Here is a 19,585-nt window from a genome sequence, read left to right as displayed (position 1 = left end):
TACCCAACCTGTACTGTTTCTGATTCCTCACTTTGACAAACACAAACATATTTCTCAACAACGCATCAAAAGACTTTAAAGGGGTGTTTTGTGGCGACAAAGCCACAGTTATCATCCGACCCTGCTGTTTGTCTTGGTTCTCCAGGCAGGAAAGTTCACCCTCAACCTCCAGCTGCAGCAGACAGCTGCTCTCAGTGAGGAAAAACTGGTGAACCCACTGTACACAGTTAGCGATGGCTGTGGATGGGGCACTAATGAAGGGCCATGTGATTTCTGTGATGTGGAAACCACTGACGGAGTGGCAGAATGTGATAATAAAAAAGGAATCGACTGTAAAACGCAAAATATCATGGAATTTAGGGAAATTCATGGTTTTCCCTTCTATTGTGAGCATTTTGTCACAGCAGCTAAGTTGAATACAGAGAAAAAAAGTGCCGTTATGTTCGGGGCCCGGTGCTTCTGTCCTTTGCTCTCTGTGTTGGTGTTTTACCAAGGGGAGGGGCTCACACAGCCTCTTAAGTTATCCAAAGAACTGAGGAATTAGACACCAACAGCTTCATTTAGAGCACTTTATTTACAAAGTAATTGAAAATGGGGCAACATTCACTATTATGGTTAGTTACTTTTTCTAATGAAAAATTTGATTGGATCCTAAAACACAGAATTCCAAAAAATGTAAATGGCAAAATGCATTGTGGAAAGGAGATTTCATAGGGCCTTAATAGTGCAGCATTGAGCAGCTAAACAGCCCGGCACTTTGTTAGGAGGAGGTGGAGACCAAACCAGAGTTAGAAATGTGTGTCTGCTGGATGTGTCATAAGCATCGATTGGACAAGAATTGTATCGAACTAAAACATCTGAAATCGGCAAACCTTTTTGATCAGATAAGTGAACCAAGATCACGAATGTACCCAGACATTCAATGCCACTGTTAAGTACTTGTGATTTGTCTGTACTCAGAGCTATGAACACATTTAGGTGGTTCCCAAAAAAATATTTGAGTTTGATAGACAGGTCTTGTTGCCTAGCTGAGAGAAATGTCAAACTCATTGATGAGTACAAATCCGTTACGCAAGCAGTGCAGCGTGATCTGCTGCTGGTTCTCTTTAAAGACTATGCGGCTGGAGCTACCGTGGAAAGAGACTACTTCAAAGTTTGTTTGATGCAGGATCCAGGCTTTTTCCAACAGCATTAGTCAGTCGCATGAAACGCCTGCTTCAGAGGCATGATGGGGATAATGGCGTAGGGAAGCAGAACACATGGCAGCCAACACGAAAACCCTGCCGGAAGCAAACAAGACTTAGCAAAGCAGAATGAACAGAACGAGAACAGTGGAGAGAGATGGGGGGGGCGATGCTGTCACAGGCCTGACTGAGCTAAAATTTCAGGAGGCACCCTCCAGAAAATGATAGGGGAACACCCCCTCTCTCCTCCAAATAATCCGGCTCTAGACTTGATTAAAACAATGAAGTGGAACAATGGAGACACGGAGATAAGTGAAAGCCTGGTGGTGGTTGAAGAGCGCTTTACTTTCAGCAACCCATTACGTCTGAGAGAAGCGGGGCCCGGCATGAGGAGGAGGCCAGACAGCTCCATCACTCCCACTCTCCTCCTTTTTCACGCTGCACTGTGGGGCCACGTGCTTATGAATTCATAAAAAATAAAAAAAATTCTGATGAGAAACAGATTAAAAAGCTAACAGGCACGCTCAGCTGAGCGGAAACGCTGATCGAAAAACAAAATAAGGCGACGCTCTGTGCTCGGCTTCGCTCATGGTGTTCCTGAGATATCATTAGCGCTCCGGCACTTAATATCATCATTACTATTGTTATCATTATCAGACCTATTTATCTTTAGTTCCCCCTTTGTGCAACAAAACAGCATCATTTCCCGCTAAAAATCAATAGTCCGATAGAAAGGATGTTTTCTTCTTCCTCCATTTATCTGCTTCCCGGTCCCTCTCGCTCAGGCAGCTCCCTCCTAATGACACGGCGACAGCTACCAAACAGCATCCTGCATGGATAACTGGCTGCCGCCACCCCTCCCACCCCCGCTGCATCTTACATTCACACACACAAACATGACGCCCTATCTTTTAATCAATCTATTAAGCAAAGCTGGGACGGTGTTGACAGGCCCCTCACTGACTGATAAAGTGACCCGCGAGCCGACGTGCAAGCGCTTTCCCGGCCACAGCGGAGGCCGGATAATAGCTCGCCGAGCACTGAGATGATGATGATGATAATGTTGGCAACCGAGGGCCACGAAGCATATCCAATCCCTTCCCTAAATGTCAACCTTCTCCCCGTATCGCTGCGACAAAAAGGCTCAGAGAAAAGGTTTGTGACACGGAGACCTGCTTAGAATGGTTAACAAACCCACTTGTCTCATTTGTTCCTGGATTTAAGAGAAGCAGGGAAGGTGCATGTGTATGCGCATACACACTCAGAGCAGAGAAAAGAAGGGTGCATTAAAAAGAGCAGGGGAGGAAAGAGACAGCGATAGATGGAAGGAGGGTTTGTGCGTTTGTGGGCGTGAAAACATGTGTTAGCTCAGGCGCTTGTTGTGAGATTACAATGACTGTTCTGTTTTTCCTCCTGGCCAGGAGCGACGGGGCCCATTCATGTTCACAGCAGAGAGCGACAGATTGAAGGCCAGACATCTCTTTCTGTCTCCTCTGTCTTCTCCCTTTTCTTGTCTTTCTCCGTCTCTCTTGTGTGTTTGGTTAACCCAGGGCTGAAGTGCAGCGCAGTGACAGCGGCGTGATGCCTCGACGCTGACACCGCACGCCACAGACGGAAAAGGGAAAGTGATGCTCTGTGTCAGCTAGCGGACGCCCCGCGGGGATGTTCTGAGCTTTCCAGACCCCCAAAAAAACAGATGTTTGCATGACTGCAAACCGGCCATTATGTGGGCGACTGGGGGCGTGTTGGCAGCAGTCGGGTCACTGGTGCAGACACGACAGCGTGGCACAATCTCCCTGTATTTCTACAGGCACTTGGCTGAATCATTACCGGTGTTGCTCTGCAGCGAGGTATGACATTATTCAGGTGGACTCCGGAGAAAACAATGCATTCTACTCTTGGAAAGCTCCAAGGATGAAGCGCTTACCCACGCCCCTCCAAACCTACAGCTCAGAGCTGAGGCCGTGACTGCGGACGTCCGAGCCTCCACGCTGAGGAAATCACAGGGAGCCGCTTCAAAGATGCAAAAGTGCATGTACATGAAGTGAGATAAATCACTGGCACCTTTCTCACGGGGCCCCGAGCTGCTCTTTCTAGGGCTTTTTTCCAAAGCATGTGGTTTGTTAATCTGTAAGGGAGTGAGAATCTTTACCACAGTTCACTCAGGTCTAATGAACGAACCAATGAAAGCTAAGTTCTTTAAACTTACTTTGATCACAAGAGCAGGAAACAACATACATGAGGGGGATGAGAGATGGGGTTTAACAGACACACAGTAACACTGCTGAACCTGATCATAACCGCATATCTCTTCATCAATACTCTTCACATCACATCAGCACAGCCAAGCATCTCCATTATCCTGTATTCCTGATGGGATCTTATTCATAAATCTAAATCCTAATTTTTCTCATTAGTATGATTGTCTTGTTTGTTAGGTTTTTTTCTTTTACCAGCTGATTTGTATTGGAAACAAGTTGGAATAACGACACCCCACTGCCAGAGGGGTGTCGTTATTTTTATTTTCTTTTGAAGAAAAATAAACAATTGAGGACTCAATACAACTGCAGAATGAACCAACATGCTAAATGTCTGGATGTATTTGTATGTATGGCTGTATTTCACAGAAAGACCATCTTTGACATGGCACAAGAGAGAATCTGTTCAGAACTTCCCCTTTATTATCTTCACTCCACAACAGAGCAGGTCCAGTACACCACATACAGCTGATTATACATCATCGGCCACCAAAACCATCCACATTTGCATGTGGCCCACGGGTGACGTGTTTTTTTACAGAAAGCCGATCTTGCCTTTTGCTGCGCTTTTCCAAAGCGATCTCCTGGATAAGACTCTTATTAATAGAAAAGAGGAGCAGGCCGGAGGTAAGCAGAGCAGCGCTGAGAGCCTGCGGATGATGATACCCAGAGAGAAGCACACTCATCTCTGTTTCTACATCATCTGCCAGCCGTTAACATGAAGCAGCCACCTCGGGCTCCACTATCATGACAACACGCGGTCCAGCTGAGGGGAGAGAGACGAGGTCAAGTAGAGACAGAGATTATTATTATTTGTCCTTTGGGGACAATGTCCACTTTCACAGATCTCCGTCATGTCGCTAAAGCATCACAAGCAGGCAGCTGAATATCTGTCCATCTTTTCCTTTATTGCTATTTGCTATATTTCCTTAGTTTATATTTCATTCAAATAGATTTTCCCCCAACCCAAAATGATATTTTTAGATTTTTGCTTTAATTTGTTATCTTTCAAAAGACAAAGTGCAGCTGCTTTTGACATTAGGCTTGTCATGCAAGAAGCCCCGCCCCTGTCTCACAGCAGGCAGATTATTCATTTATTTTTCCTGTTTTTTTTAAATAAAAAAACTGTTGATATAATCATTAAATGTATCTGTTCGATGTGTTACTTTTCCTTTCAATTAACACACTGAAAACAGACTGTTCTCTCTGCTAATGAGCTAGTTTATTAATAACCTCGACATCTTTACTAAAAAAAGGATTGATCCATTTGGTTTCATTCATTTTGAATATTTGGTCTGTGAAGAACATCCAGCTAAACTATCCTCACTGCAAATAAATGAATTCTCAACCTGTGGGACAGACTGCTCTCCATCCGTCTACCTAAGCCTCCATCCATCCATCAGCACATCCCTCTCTCCCAGCAGCTCTCTCTTTCACTTCTCCACTCAGTCAACATTATGTCTCTCCAGATTTGTGATCAGATAGAAATGCGAGATGAGAAATAGAGAGGGTGGAGAGGCACGGCACAAAACCCCTGAATGTCTAACAAGCACCATTTCATAAATTTCATCATCTATCTATTTGTCTATCAATCCGAACGGCATTCTGGGATGGATTTGTTAAAGCACTGACTGTGTTCATTGGTCAACAGGGCAGCATTATCTTCTGCTCTCTGACTCTCACTCTGTGTGTTTAATGACGTCTCTTAAGGCTCATAAAACACCAGAGCTAATCTAGGCCAGCTGATACAGTCCAACTAGCGGGTCACATCTACAGACAGCTCCGACACACGCTCAGACTGCGGGTTGGGGGGCCAGTAGGAGTCCACAATGCGAGACGGGTTCCAATGGAATTAGTAAAGCTCACGCGCTCTAACACACCAATCTGAGAGCAGAGCCGGATATCATATCAATATGCTGTCAACCTCCCGACGTGACACACTCGGACAGTGTGGGGGGGTTTCTCTTATTGTCGTGTGAAGGCTGGGTTCCATTTTAAATGGACCGTTTAGTTGTTTTACGAGCTGAATCACATCTGTGAGCTTCTCTGTGTGCTCTGCTGAGTGAAACAAACTATCACTCCACATTACACCTCCATCATTCTCTTTGCTTATTTTGTCTTGTAATTGAATCCTCTGAAGCACCATTAGTCGTGCCAAGAACAATGACAGAGTAAAGAGGGATTTGGTTCGAAATATTGGGATATTTATTTTATGTCCATATGTCTATTAAATACTGTCTAACAATAATGATTGATATCGGACGACAAAGATGCTCACAGAGGGAGGTCCTTTGTAAGATATGATCATATATGCACATAATATGAATCTAATTGAAGGCTGGTGGAGAACACAAGAACATCACTGTCACGCATTAAGCCCTGATAGGGCTGGACAGCCCGTGGAAGTGTCTGAGACGTCTCTTGGCTCTTCCACATGTAGTGCACGTGGACACTGTGGTCAAGGTCAAACTTGATTTGTTGGATTTATTTTCTAATTTGATACAATAGATTCCTCCTCCTGACTGTCAGACAGTCAAAAGCAATAGAAGAGGTGTTTTTCCTCTTCAGGTGTTGGCTCCTGAGGCTTTGGACCAAACGGGGGTCCAGGGCCCAGGGTTCTCTGGTTTAGCTGTAATTCAAGCAGAGGGCTCCCTTTGCTAAATGAATGTGGGAAACAGTTCAATTATATTATGTAATATCTGGAGATTAGCCCAATTAGAGAAAGAAAGCATTTGGTTTCTCACCATTAAAAATGCAAAGTGTTCCTCAGCCATGCGGGTATCTAGAGCCACATCTGATTGTTGGTGGAACTCCTCTGAGGGGTCTACGACCCCGAACACAGGCACGAGGTCTGCTCCCTCCTCAGCACAGATTTAAGCCTCAAATGCAGTTTTCTGGGTTTTGCAGCGGAGTGTGTGAAGCGGCTTCACAGCCCTGCTGTCTTGCTTCAGGCGGTGAGATAACGGCTTTGGCTGACAAGGCATCACACCTTCCCCGTTGCATTTACACAGAGCTCAGACCCAACTACCAACCTGCCTACTGCTCACTTAAAGCTATCTCAACCACACCATTGTATCTTCCTTCCTAGTTTGATTGCTGTTTAACGAGTTAAAGGGGGGAAAGAGGGAGGACTGCGTTCCTCCAGAGAGGGAAAGCAGGGGACACGCGCTCCTATGATCGAGTTGGATATGAGGAGGTTGTAACAGGTCACTCTGCTGCATACTAATCCTCTAACTAACTGCCTTTTCGCGTGTCCGACAGTTTCCAATCGTCGTGCCCCGTTACAGGATATTCAATGAGGGGACTTTATTCTATCAGCCTGTTAGAGATCCGTCCCGACAACAACACAGTGATGACCATATTCCTTCATGGGCACGAGCAACAAACAAGCCCAGTGTTTGACTTGGAGGGTGTGAAACTTACCAGGATGACACTCGGCCCGGAGGAGCACGAAGGCAGGCAGAATGAGTGAGACAATCCACCAGCAGCAACAACACGAATGCAGTAGCCTCCACATGGCAGTAATGTGCACGTCGACATGCAAACAATAAGCCGCAACAACTGTTGAGTTTCTCCCTTTTTGCGGGCGATTCAGCGACGCCTTCGCTGCGTAAAAAGCAGCGCCGGAGACGGAGCGCAGAAGGAGACCGGGCACGGTGGTGGTGGAGGGGGGGGAGATGTTCAGAGGTCCAGTGAAGAGTCTTTCCGTTCCGAAAAAAACCCGATATCCCCGGATATGAGCATAACACGCGGGTACCGCTGGTTGTGGAGGAGCGTGTGTTCAGCGAGGTGAGAGCGGGTTGGTGGAGACTAGCAGCGACGGTCCACACGGCGCGTCGTCGCTCCTGCGGCTGCGGCGGTGGAGGCAGCGCTCGTCGGGCACACAGTGAGGGGAGAGTCGGTGCTGGTGTTGGTGGTAGAGAGGCGCTGGAAGCTTTCCATTCCTCCGTCCATCCAGGAAATAGCGTGTGAGCCCAAGTCTGGCAGAGACTTTAAAACAGTCTTGAGGGGGAGCGAGAGAGCGAGAGAGAGAGAGGGAGGGAGAGGGAGAGAGAAAGGATGGAGAGAGCGAAGGGATGGGGAGAGAGAGAGAGAGGTCATTCCTCTGGATCCTAGCGCCGGCCTCAGACGCACACTCGCTCAGTTTAATAGCGAGCACATGTCCCATAATAACAGGTAATAATAGATATGAGCTCCCAGGGGATCCTCGAGCTTTTTGTTCATATTAATGACTCCAAAATAGATCCACATTAGACAGAGCACCCCCGTCTCACCATTCCAGAAGAGTTTGTCCTAGAAGGAGCCAAGAATGGAAGGACCTGGTTTTGTAATGATTTATTGACTTTTCCAAAGGCATCAATCAATGCACTAAACTTAACCAAAATAATGCCGTGATTATACACTTCTATCCCTATGACGGCAAGTAAAGGTTAAATTAAAAGATGATTAAATCTGGGGCGTAAATATGGACCGTGGGGGGGGGGCCTTCCAACATTTCGTTGGGCTGAGAATGGGCCCTGTCAAGTGAGTCAGATTTGATCATTTCCAAAGAACTCTTATAAAATGTATAAGGTTTCATTTGCTATATTTTCCTTCAAAAAGGTAAACACATCTCCGTCGTGGGTGTCATTACAATTACTCATTTTCTATGATATTTTTGTATACAGATATAAAATGATGATATACATTATATGGTAGCTAGTTCAGGCACTAAATCTGTCATAACGGACCAGCTGAGCACATCTGCACGCTGAGCGAGCAGTCACACTTCTGGATTAAATGCAGTCCGTTTAGATGGAGCAGGCCAGGTACAGACCTTTTGTGGCCCAGCCATCCCTCTACTTCTCCTTCTGTGTCGGTGTATGAAATGCATAAAAAGACAGTTATGTTTTTCGGGGTGCCTGTAAGCCCACGCAGGTGGCGTCTTGGCATGTCATTGTGCTTTGACACATCTGGATATACCACTGGCCTATATGTCAACATGTGTGCATCAGAAGCTGCAGTTTTCCCATTTTCTCCACAGATCAGCACATTGCAGCCACCATACCTTGATCTAATTACTGTGTGACACGAAGCAGGCAAAGACAGGAAGTAGACTTTTCATAGCAGGGATTGGCTGTCAGAGGAAATATAAACATTTGTCTACTATTTTTCTCAATGCCACTTCTTTCTTCTTCCACATGTAAAATGATTGACTTTCTGTTGATAAAATGTAAAAAAAAAAAACTTTACTCACAAAGGTCACTCATTTAATCACCCGCAGTCTTGCAAAAAATACTCTCCATTAAGGATATCATTACTTGCAACACAAAGGAAAACCAGCACTGTCTTAAGACCTGCATATCAGAGCATAAAAGTAGCATACGCACCAATGACCAACAGAACCCTGTGGCTGTGCATTTTAAACCATTCAAACACAACCTATCCACAGTGAGATACATTGGGATTGTATGTGAAAAATCCCAGAAGGGGAGCAGACATCAACACCACCTTCTGAAAAGAGAGACATGCTTCACCCTTAACACACAATATCACCGTAGGGCATGTATTTAGAATTTGGTCTACAATCTTCAGTAAGTGTTAGAGTTGTTTAATGGACATCTGAATGAATTCATTTTGACCAATTCATTCAAGGGTTAAAGGTGCTCATTCCGAAATTGAGGACATATCTGTTGCCTCTTGGCTCTCACTAAGGAGATGGCTGAGCAAGGGGCTAGCAGCAAACAGTGCAGAGCTAACAGTGTACTGAGAACAACTGTGGTTGCTATGCTTCAATGAAAACGTGCATGGTTTGGTGTGGGAAGCTGGGTTTTGAGTGGTGAGTTCCAACAGCCATATGAGAGCAGTGCAAAGTGGCGGGCAGGAGCTAGTCAGTGAGGCACGCTCACGTGCACTGACGTGCACTAAAAGGTTTGAGCAGCCGGCCCGGCTATGTGAACAAAGCACAGAGAAGCTCTGATTACAACACACATAGAGGGAGATATACTCTATAGATATTACTACACTATATTTTTACATAGATAGACAATAGTCCTTTGATGCTTTTTTAATGTTCTGAATATCCTATAGTGCAACTTTAATAATATCTGTTGATGTAACAATCCCAGCCTTAGTGATGAATGTGTTTTTGTCTATATAATACAATATATTGCGTGTTCTGCTTTGTGATGATGATTTGACAATGCTTGATGAAGATCTCCGTTAGATTGAAATGTTTCTCCATTAAATCAAAAGAGCAGGAAGCTATCAGTACATCAGTGTGCAGATCTTTTGTATGAGTTTTGCCTTCAGTTTTCTTTTTGATTAGCACCTGTACAAGTTGTTCGGATACATGTGTCTCCATCTGGGAGGCTGGGGGGAGGAAGCTTTTCAAAGAACAAAAGAAAAGAAGAGCAGCAGAGCCGACCGGCCCCAGTGTATACTGACATGTGCAACTCCTCCTTACACCAATGTGCAGTCTTTTAAAAGAATCAACCATTGCCCCAGTCCAGAAGTCTGCTAAAAAAACATGCCTCAATGACTTCATTTCATTGGCTATGAAAGTGTTTGAGCACTTAGTCCTTTCCTACCTGAGTCCTGTATACCTCCACTCCATATCAGTTTGCTTATCGGGCGAACAGATCTGTTGAGGATGCTATAAGCCAGGCTCTTTACTCTGCAATCAACCAACACCACTCGGTTTAAAAACAATTATTCAAAACTTAACTTGTCAAGTAAAAATTCCACCGCAAACTGCCACTGCCAAACACAGAGGTCAAGAGGTAATATTAGTCCCGTGTGAATCAGCATTGTGGAGTTGATTTGGAGGGTATTGTTTTTCCTTTTTCAAGTTTTTTTTGCTTTTTACATGCTTTTTTTCTGCCTCTCTCTCAGTCGAGAATGATGACGCTGCGTTAGCAATATAAGTCAAGGTTCTCTCAGCATTTTGGGTGCAAATTCAGGAGGTCCATCTCCCTACACAGCATGAAGACACATTTGCCCAGGCATGAAGGAGCAAGAGGTCTTTGTGACTATTTTCCCACAATGGTGTGGTTGTGCACCACTGTGAAAGGGTTAAACTCTCAGACCGGACAACACCGTGATAGAGACCTGTCAATCACCGTGTAGCCCCGCCCTAAAGCATCCCCTGCTTTATGGTCTGTTTGACTCTAAATGGACCATAATGTACTAAATGAACATCATGCTGTATTGAAGAAGACTTGAAACTAGAGATTGAGACCATAAACTCATGTTTACAATGTTTACTGAGGTAATAAATCAAGAGAGAAGTAGAGTCATTTTCTCATAGACTTCTATACAACCAGAGGAGTCGCCCCCTGGTGGACACTAGAGAGAATGCAGCTTGAAGACATGAAGCTTTGGCTTCACTTTTCAGAACCAGAGGTTGCTGCCTGATGTTACAAAGAGCCATGACATCATATCAGGGAATAATGTCAGCAAATTCAAGCAAAATACAGACTTTGTTTATCCCATGTGAATACACTGCATGAAACACAGATTTGGGGGGGTAATTTCGAAATAACATGAGGTCCCCTGGTAATACTAGTCCTCTGTGAATAGGGCTTTAGTCTCTGTCAGAAGCCTAGCAGAGGAGCTCTGTACCGTCTGAGACTGTGGCTCATCAACAGAGACAGCAGAACAGAGCTTTACAACAGCCAAATCCCAAGGCCCCCCAACACTACTGGCTATGGCTGTTATCAGCTGCCAATCACAAAGTTCAGTCTGTCATTGAGTGAGCTGTAAGTTTCTTGGAGTCACTTGTAGCTGCAGGGTAAAGGATATAATAGAGCCTTTTTTGTGCCGGTGAGAACCATGCTACCATGTCCACCAGAGGCACTTCTGGAACCAGGGTTCTCTAATTCTTTCTCTAATTAACCAATCATCTATTTGCCATAACTGATAGAAGCAGTTATTCAAAATATTCAATTATTTTTGTATGGGTACCGCAGATTTTTCATAAAATAAGACTTGGGTTGGATTAGATTGTGGCGACAAAAAGACACTAAACAGGATATCAATCTGACCAAAATGTGTGATGTCTTACTTTTATTTGTCTGCTTTTAGACTGTACCCGGGTCTGTCTAAAGACAGTTGATGTGAACTGTTGTATTCATGATTTCTTTTGGATGACATGCAGAATTAGGTTTACCCAAAAGATGTATCCAGTTACAAAATGTATTAATTAAAATTCTGACGGTAAACATGAACATTTGTAAAGTGTAACTACTAACAGCCAGTCAGTGAGATGTGTGATGTTTGGAGGGTAACTGACTCTGGGCTACTGATAAAGACAACAACAAACTCAAAGGAACTGAACCTCGAGTCAAACTATGTCAATAAAATGTCTCACTTCATTGGGTAAAGGATCAACACGTATAATGACATTACTGATTGTAAAGCCCTCTGAGGCAAATTTGTGATTTGTGATATTGGGCTAGACGAAATAATTTGAATTGAATTGAAAATTACACACATTCTTAAACATCAAATTCAAGGCCTCCAGGCCCAGTTCCCTCCAATTCAATGACCAACAAGGCATCATTTGAGACACTGGTCAATGTTCTGCCCCCACATTTCTGTGTTGTAGAATTTCATTGCATTTTCATGCTCTTATTTATCCCTCCTCTCTTGCCGTAGTTAGTACCTCGTTTTTAGATTCTAATGAAAGGACATGCTGCACTAATGTTTCACCTCTTCTGTTTGGTAGCCTTGAGAGACCTTAGTCTGTGAGTATTTCGTTATGAAGCATGAGAAGATATATTCTATTCTATTTGCTCTTTTAGTATAAGCATTTGCGTTGTATTAAATGCTAATCGCGGTTAGCATGTTGCATTAACGGTAATGTTAATATTAGCTTAGAAGCTAGCTAGTCGAACATTCTTACATGTTGGCTATATGCTGGATTGTTGTTTTGTATTCATGTATGTGTATATGGACAGTTTGTAAGGCCATGTTTCATATTGTGTTTCCACAGTTTTACAAAATTAAGAAAGATTCTAACTAAAGCCCTGAAACTCTTCGATGGATGCCTGGGTCTTTATTTCATGGATCTACTGTTAGCTATCTGCTAAGCTTTCCTACACAAAGCAAGAGCAGAATAGTCAAGGTTAATTACTGTTCCAATCTCAAGCTCAATGATGAGAACACAAACAACAAATAAAAAGAGAGGCTTGAATTTTGAGTCCGTCAAATTAAGATGAACTGAACTGTCATTGACACATGCCCTTCAAAAACTTTCATGGACTTGAGTTTTTCCACTCAAATTCTAACTTACAATGATTTCAAGGAGCCGTGGGACCATGTCTAAATAACACAGCTGACTTCAGCAGCATTCCTGTGTTCTCCAACACTTCCACTACTGGGCGCTGTAACAATGTAGAAGCTGAGAAATCTCAAGAAACTGGAAGGTATTTTTGAGCTCGAGCTCAACTTTAGTTGTGTCAGCTCTTTTTATTAAGCTAAGGTCTTTACACACCAGGGGGGGTTTTCGTGTGACCAAGTCGTACATCAACATAGTTTTTCAAACTGTTGTTTTTTCAGTACTTTCACTCAGAACGCAAATATTACGCTGCGACTTTGGTCGTCATTTTGAGATTGAGATTTTGCACCGTGAATAAAGACATTGGCCACTAAAGTGTGGAGCCCACATGTTCAAAACGTAAGCTATAGTGTACAAGAACAGGGAGCCTCCGGCCTCCCAACCAAGACTGTAAACTGTATTTCCCCTTTTAACAATGACATAGGCAGTTCAGACCAGATCCACTCCTTCTGTTCTTACCTTTCACAAATAAAGCCAAGACCTCACTGTTTACCAGAGGGAACTCCAACTCACTCAGAGCATTTCACTGAAAGGACACTCAGTAAAATAGCTTACAGTAAGGCTGTAGAACAGTTCAGCTCCGACAGACTGCCAGGCCTCGCTGCTGCTATGAATACTTTTAATGTGAAATATTGTGTGAAAGGCGAGTTGTTTATTGATCACCCCCTCGGTGTGTAAAGGCCTTTAAACTGTTTGTTCAAAACCCACTCAATTTGTGGAAAGAAAGATAACGTGGACATCATTCATCTGTCTGAACAACTTGTAATCCTGTAATTCATGACATGTTGGTGTTTTTTACAATGTAAAGAGTGACAAAGACAAACTGTATATGTAGTTTGGAGGCAAAGATACACCAACGTGTTCACGCATCAGCCTCAGTCAAACAGTGCAACACCAGTGTTCTGAGACTGATGTGACTAGTGATGAGGGTGACATGTTGAAGGGGAAGAATGGCTGCAGAACTTAAAAGTGGTTCTACTCATTAAATGTGTGGCGTTCATGGGAGCTAAACGGGAGAATTTGAGAGCAGCACACTTCTTTTTTCACATGTAAAAATGGATACAGGTGCTTCAGAGCATAATGCTGCTCTTTATATGCACCATGCACAAGTGTGAGGATCGGGGTGATCAGAATGTAAAACAGCTGTTTTCACATGCAGAGGTTAATGCAGTGTGGAGCTGCCTGTTACTGATCAGCTGTTGCGTTGAAAAGCAGATCAAGGAGCATTTACATGACCTGCACTAAACCAATATATTCTTCTGGTAGGAACACAAAGAATGACTCAACCCTTGTGTAACAACAGAAACGCTGGATAAAGAATATCAGCCAAGCATTTCTTTTTCACTTCAGTTCTGGGAAAATCAAAATGTGGCCTGTGCTGCGCAGCTTTCTGTGCAGGACTTGGGGGTGGGGGTGAATTTAGAAATGGATAATTTGGCATTTCTTTGTGTGTTTACAGTCTAGAATGATTCTTGTTGGCAACAACAGAAGAAGCCCCTGCACCGTTTGATTAGAAGAGAAGGGTTTAGATAAAGCAGCTGCAGGAAAAAGGACGGTCAGGTTCTCTTCTGTTTGTTTGTTTTGTTTTTTTAGGGGGGGCAATATGACACCCACTTTACGTATATGAAGTAATATATTGCTTAAACCATTCCAACTGTATTTCTTATAGACACATAGCATTGCTTGCACTCAGCAATGTGGACATTGACAGTAGTCAGATCATAACTGACCTTTACCTCGGATAAAAGACAGGATAAGGTTGGTGGAAATAATTGGCGAGTCTGTAGGTTTTAATAATACTAAGGTTGTGTTCTCAGCTTAACCCGTTTGCTTGTTACCTGTCTGACTCCTGCACCCTGTGCTTTAAGCCATGCTAGCAGCGTGGCTCGAGGGGCGCCAATGTCAGTTAGTTAGTCGGCCCACTTTTAGATTGTCGTAACATTCAGCCCAGACATTTGTGATGAATCCTACTGACTTCGTCTTTCGTGATCTCCTGAATCTTTCTCTGGCGCCACTAACAGGCGGCTATATAGGATAGCAGTGGTGGCTGGTGGAACATGTTCTAGGTAGGGCCATCCAATCAATTTCAGCAAACATCCCAGAATGATTTAATGCAAAAACATTAAGGTATCAAACACGCATTACTACTTTGCAGTTAAATATTTAACCTTTATTCCAACACGAAAAAAAGCAGTAAATAACACTTTGACAAACACGTCAGGACATCATATTCTAGTCACCCTCACAGGGAATTCAGTATAATATATATATATATATATATATATATATATATATATATACACACACACAGTATATATCTCTATATATAAAATATATGTTTATTTATTGAGATGCCCCTATGGACCTTGGAGGTAAAGATCAGGACAAGTAAACATGAAGTGTAATTATGAATACTGATGTTAAATTAAGCTATGATGAGTTTTCACTGTTAATTTACCATCTCAGTTACATGTTGATGTCTCCATGACCAAGTTAAGCAGATGAGACTGAGGACAACTATGCAGAAGAAAAGATGTTCACTTTGCCTAATATGTAGCTTGACAGAGTTCTCCATGTGTGTCCTGGTGTTCTCATGTTTCCTTACCTCCTCATCCCTCACTCCCTACCCTGGTGTTCTCATGTTTCCTTACCTCCTCATCCCTCACTCCCTAACTGTCCGTGCTGGATCTGTCCCCGTTGTTTTAAAGCTAAATACGTTATTAGCATGTCGTCATGCAGCTAGCCTAACCTGTCTGGTGTACAGCTAGTACAGAAGCTTTGCATGTACTGCTTCCTTTCCTGCTAGTCTGCTGTCTGATTGTGAGGTCAGGCTGATCTGATATCAGCTCTTTGGTCTGCAGAATCTCCTCCAAAGGTCTCCGCTTAAACGAGACTTGGAGGAGTAGTGCTCGCACTCGCGCTCGCCTGTAGAGACTTCTCCTGACAAGGACGCGCAAGCTCAGCTGAATCTATTTGAGGACGCTGATTGGCTAAATTGTATGTCACTCATTTATATCTTTAATCAGCAATTGGCTAAACTGCTTCATAGACCCTCCTCCTGGGGGCCATTTCTCCATGGCCCCAGCGCTGCTGAGACATGCAGACAGGCGGAGAGGACGAGCAGGAAAGCATATATTTTGCGCAGATATCATATTTTACAAATATTACTGGGTACATTCCATATTTCAAAAACACAAATATATTATTATTTTTTTGTTTTGTTTTTGTTGTGGCTCAAGGAGGGGCGCTGAAGGTGGGCCACGCCCCATGGCCCTCTATTGGCCAGCCGCCACCGTTGGATAGATTATATCATTTGTCACACATGCTGCCCAGTGATCAATCTTAAAGACTTGTTTGGCATAACATTTGGTAAACCCATGCATGTCTCCTTCAGGAGGAACTGTAATCCATCAAGGATTTTTCCTCTAGCGCCACCAGCAGGTCGAAGTTTTTACATTTCCAGTAACATGTCGCAACAACTTCGGTGATCCATTTTCATCTACTGCCGCTATCAGATTAAAGCTTCACTTTGTCCAAATTTCACTGAATGTAAACAGAACACTCCACAGTGCACCTTTAACATCAACCTGTTAACATTCTCACTCCAAGTTTTCAAGCAAGGTGTAACATGTGTCACCTCTACAGTCAACAGAAAAATATGATGCAACTTTATATGGAAAACTTTGCTGATAGCATTATGTCCCTGAGAAAGAAGGGTGCCTCCATAGCTCCTGAAGGGTCAGAGTGGATGAGCTCATGCATGAAACATCCATGACTAAAGGGACCTAACTGAGGGTGCACTAGCTGCTTGCAGTGCACCACTAGTGTAGTCTGATGGCTAACGGCTCAGGGGTCTCATTTATAAAACAGAGCGTAGGATTCACACTAGATGTTTGCGGAATGAGGAATGAGGAAATGTACTTAGGCCAAACAATATTATGATTTATAAAACCTTGCGTCCCGCCTTTACATCCTTTAATGAATCCCAAATCAACTTGGAAATGTGCACACATGGTTCAGCCTCACATGCTACCCTCTACTCGCACACATTCACTATAAATAGTCAATGCAAAGCACCTCATGAATGTTGATGCATAGAAATAAGCTGCTGATCAATAGATCTTTATGGTGAGTCACAGCAGCTACCGAGAGGAAGAACACTCTTTCACCCCCAACTCTTCCATTTAGTCGTAGTCCTAACAGTGCCAGAGTATCCACTATGCAGCATCCACATCAGGAGTGCCACAGCAGTACAAATGTAAGTTTGATAGGTGAACACATTTCTTTATTTATTGACTTCTGTTGTTCTATGGCATTATCATTAGGACTGATAATGAGGGTATGGAGTGATGGTACGAGAGCTCTCTGCCTTTATTTCCAGACTCATTGACACAATGCTTATGTGCAGGTGATGAAGACTTGTCAGGTGAGGTGACTGGAGGAGGCAGAGTGTGTGACAGTCACCGCCGTGACACCAGTGACTTGTGATACTTGAGTCAGAGAGCTGTTTACAGTTTGTCTGTGTACAGCATGCTGCATCCGTCACTATGGAATAAACCATGAATAAATCAATAAAGTCCAGTTCACTGCGGCAATTTTACTCACAAACACTTAATGAAAACTGAGATCTGCACAGTATTAGAAGACTATTGAAAACTATAGACATTCTGTGCTGCAGTTCTTTAACCCTGTTTGACGTTATCTAACAGATGATAGTGTCGGTAGTCCAGCCTTCTCTTCTCCTCTGTGCTGAGGAGAACAGACAGCGCTGATGAAATATTGAGTTTGAGTTAGTTTGTGTATTTTATAATTGTAAGGTGCTCATGGAATAGTTATGGCTCAGTAGTACAAGTAACACTGCTGATTTGAATGTTACGTTATGTGATATGAAGTGAAATTACTGTAAATGTATGAGAGGCATCAATGTACCTATACTGATTCCTCTCAATTTCCCCGTCTCTACATGTTTGTACGCATGGATCAGAGTTTCTGGACAGGTGAGCACATTCTCCCGTGAAGTTTGTTTTTATAGATCACAGATTTTGTGTGGGAAGAAAAGTACGCCTCTTTCAGAGCTCGGTATTATTATTATCGTACTTAGTTATCACATGGAACGGGACTCAAACACAGAACTCCGACAGGAGCAAGATCCAATAACGGTGTCTTGAAAGAAAGCAGAGGCAACCAGCAACACCTGACTAGGGCAGAGACACAAAAACACAGAGCGAGCTCTATTTACCTCAGGGAGAGCACAAGGAGCTGCAAAGCCAGGAAAGCAGAGAGATGAGGGACAGCTGAAGCAGGGCTGATGAAGAACAGGTGAAAGTCATCAGGGCGGGGCAGACAATAGGTTCGCTCTCGAGATGAACTGCTTCTCCCTGGAAAGTGGACGAGAGCATGCGGCAGCAGCAGGGGGCGTTGACAAAAAACGGTGGTCAAGTCCAACAGTTTTCAGCCGCCTTCAAAGAATAAACAGTGGTCAAAGAAACAGTTACTTCCTGTTAGATCCAGTCTGTAGGCACTGGATCTACTATGATGCTCGTTTTGATATGTGTTCTGTAAATAAGCTTTATTATTATCATCCACAAGATATGTTTTAGATTAAACCTGTATTGCACAACATGCGACTGTGGAGGGTTGACTCTTCCCCTTAGAGAGAAGGCCGGAGAGCACGCTCCACTGTTGTTTTACAGTAGAGTCGCTTCTTAATAAATCTAAACTGGTTTACAATTAAAAGTATTTAATCCTACTGAAGCTAATACAATTACAGAATGAAGTACACTACTAACAGAATATATAATATATGATCCGTGCGGAAAAGCTATTCACTCGCGACTCAGCCTGGAAACACAGATGTTTCCAGGCTCAGAGCCGAGAAGAAAGAGAGTGAATTCCTTTCCAGCACTTCCTCTTACAGTTTGAAATCCCCCCCTTTTGTTCATCTTAATTCATATTGGCTAATTTTGGTTGCCTCCTCCTGGCGTCAGGCTTAGTGGAACCTGCAAATCACTGTCTAGAAAATCTCTCTTTCCCTATCCTTCACAGTTTAATACATTCAATGACTGTCTTTTATGGCTTAACACTTCTATGATAAACATTCTATATAAAGATAAGGATTTGCAACTTTTGGCAAAAACTTCACAAGTTTCACAAGCATAGATATAAAGGTGCTACAAATTCTACTAAGATACACTTCTAACTACAAATTCTAAAACACTTCTACAATTATGAATCTTCTAATTATGTATTCCAAAACACTTCTAATTATGATTTCTTAATTATGAATAATTACACACTTCTATTATAATTTCTTAAAACACACTTCTAAACCCAAATTTCCTACAGACTTATAGTCAACAATCGAGCATTAAATATTACAATTACACAGAAAAATAGGATTTTCTACCAAACATGGTGTTTGTTGTCAAATCTAAGAGCCAATCAGCTCTTGATTAGGCAACAACCAAGCCTTTCCCATCATGCATTGGGTCATGCAGTCGGTAAAAAGCAACTGCGGCCGCCTCAATCTCGTGAGGTTATCCTTGACCATGTGTGCATGATGTCAGAGCAAGTCGGACACAAATCGAGCCAGCATGCACTGTGATCGCCGGTGATGGATTGTGCACAGGACTGGCTCATATCGAACAAGCCTCATCACATAGGCAGGAAACACACAAGGGAAGGAAATGCAGGTGAGTATTTCAAAATAAAACAGGAAACTATGAATACATGACAAGAAACAGAGAAAACATCACAGCAAAAACAGCAGAGAATGACAGGAGGATTTAGAACCTGAAGACATGTTGTTTCCTGCATTCAGCTGA

General features: G+C 43.2%; 1 protein-coding gene across 2 annotated transcripts in view; it reads right to left on the bottom strand.

Moving 5' to 3' along the window:
* LOC116399049 (receptor-type tyrosine-protein phosphatase gamma-like) overlaps window positions 1-7,462 on the bottom strand; it is a 540,858-nt gene extending 533,396 nt beyond the window's left edge. For both annotated transcript variants that reach the window (XM_031875879.1, XM_031875880.1), the window contains exon 1: window positions 6,866-7,462. In XM_031875879.1, coding sequence (XP_031731739.1) covers window positions 6,866-6,959 — 94 coding nt within the window. In that variant the 5' untranslated portion in view covers window positions 6,960-7,462. The remainder of the gene's footprint in view (window positions 1-6,865) is intronic.
* Window positions 7,463-19,585: the final 12,123 nt, after the last annotated feature.

Source organism: Anarrhichthys ocellatus, unplaced genomic scaffold (genome assembly GCF_004355925.1).
Source record: "Anarrhichthys ocellatus isolate YVR2014 unplaced genomic scaffold, GSC_Weel_1.0 scaffold99, whole genome shotgun sequence".
Classification (NCBI taxonomy): Eukaryota; Metazoa; Chordata; class Actinopteri; order Perciformes; family Anarhichadidae; genus Anarrhichthys; species Anarrhichthys ocellatus.
Note: the sequence above shows the minus strand (reverse complement) of the source record. Positions and strands in the feature narration are given on the sequence as shown.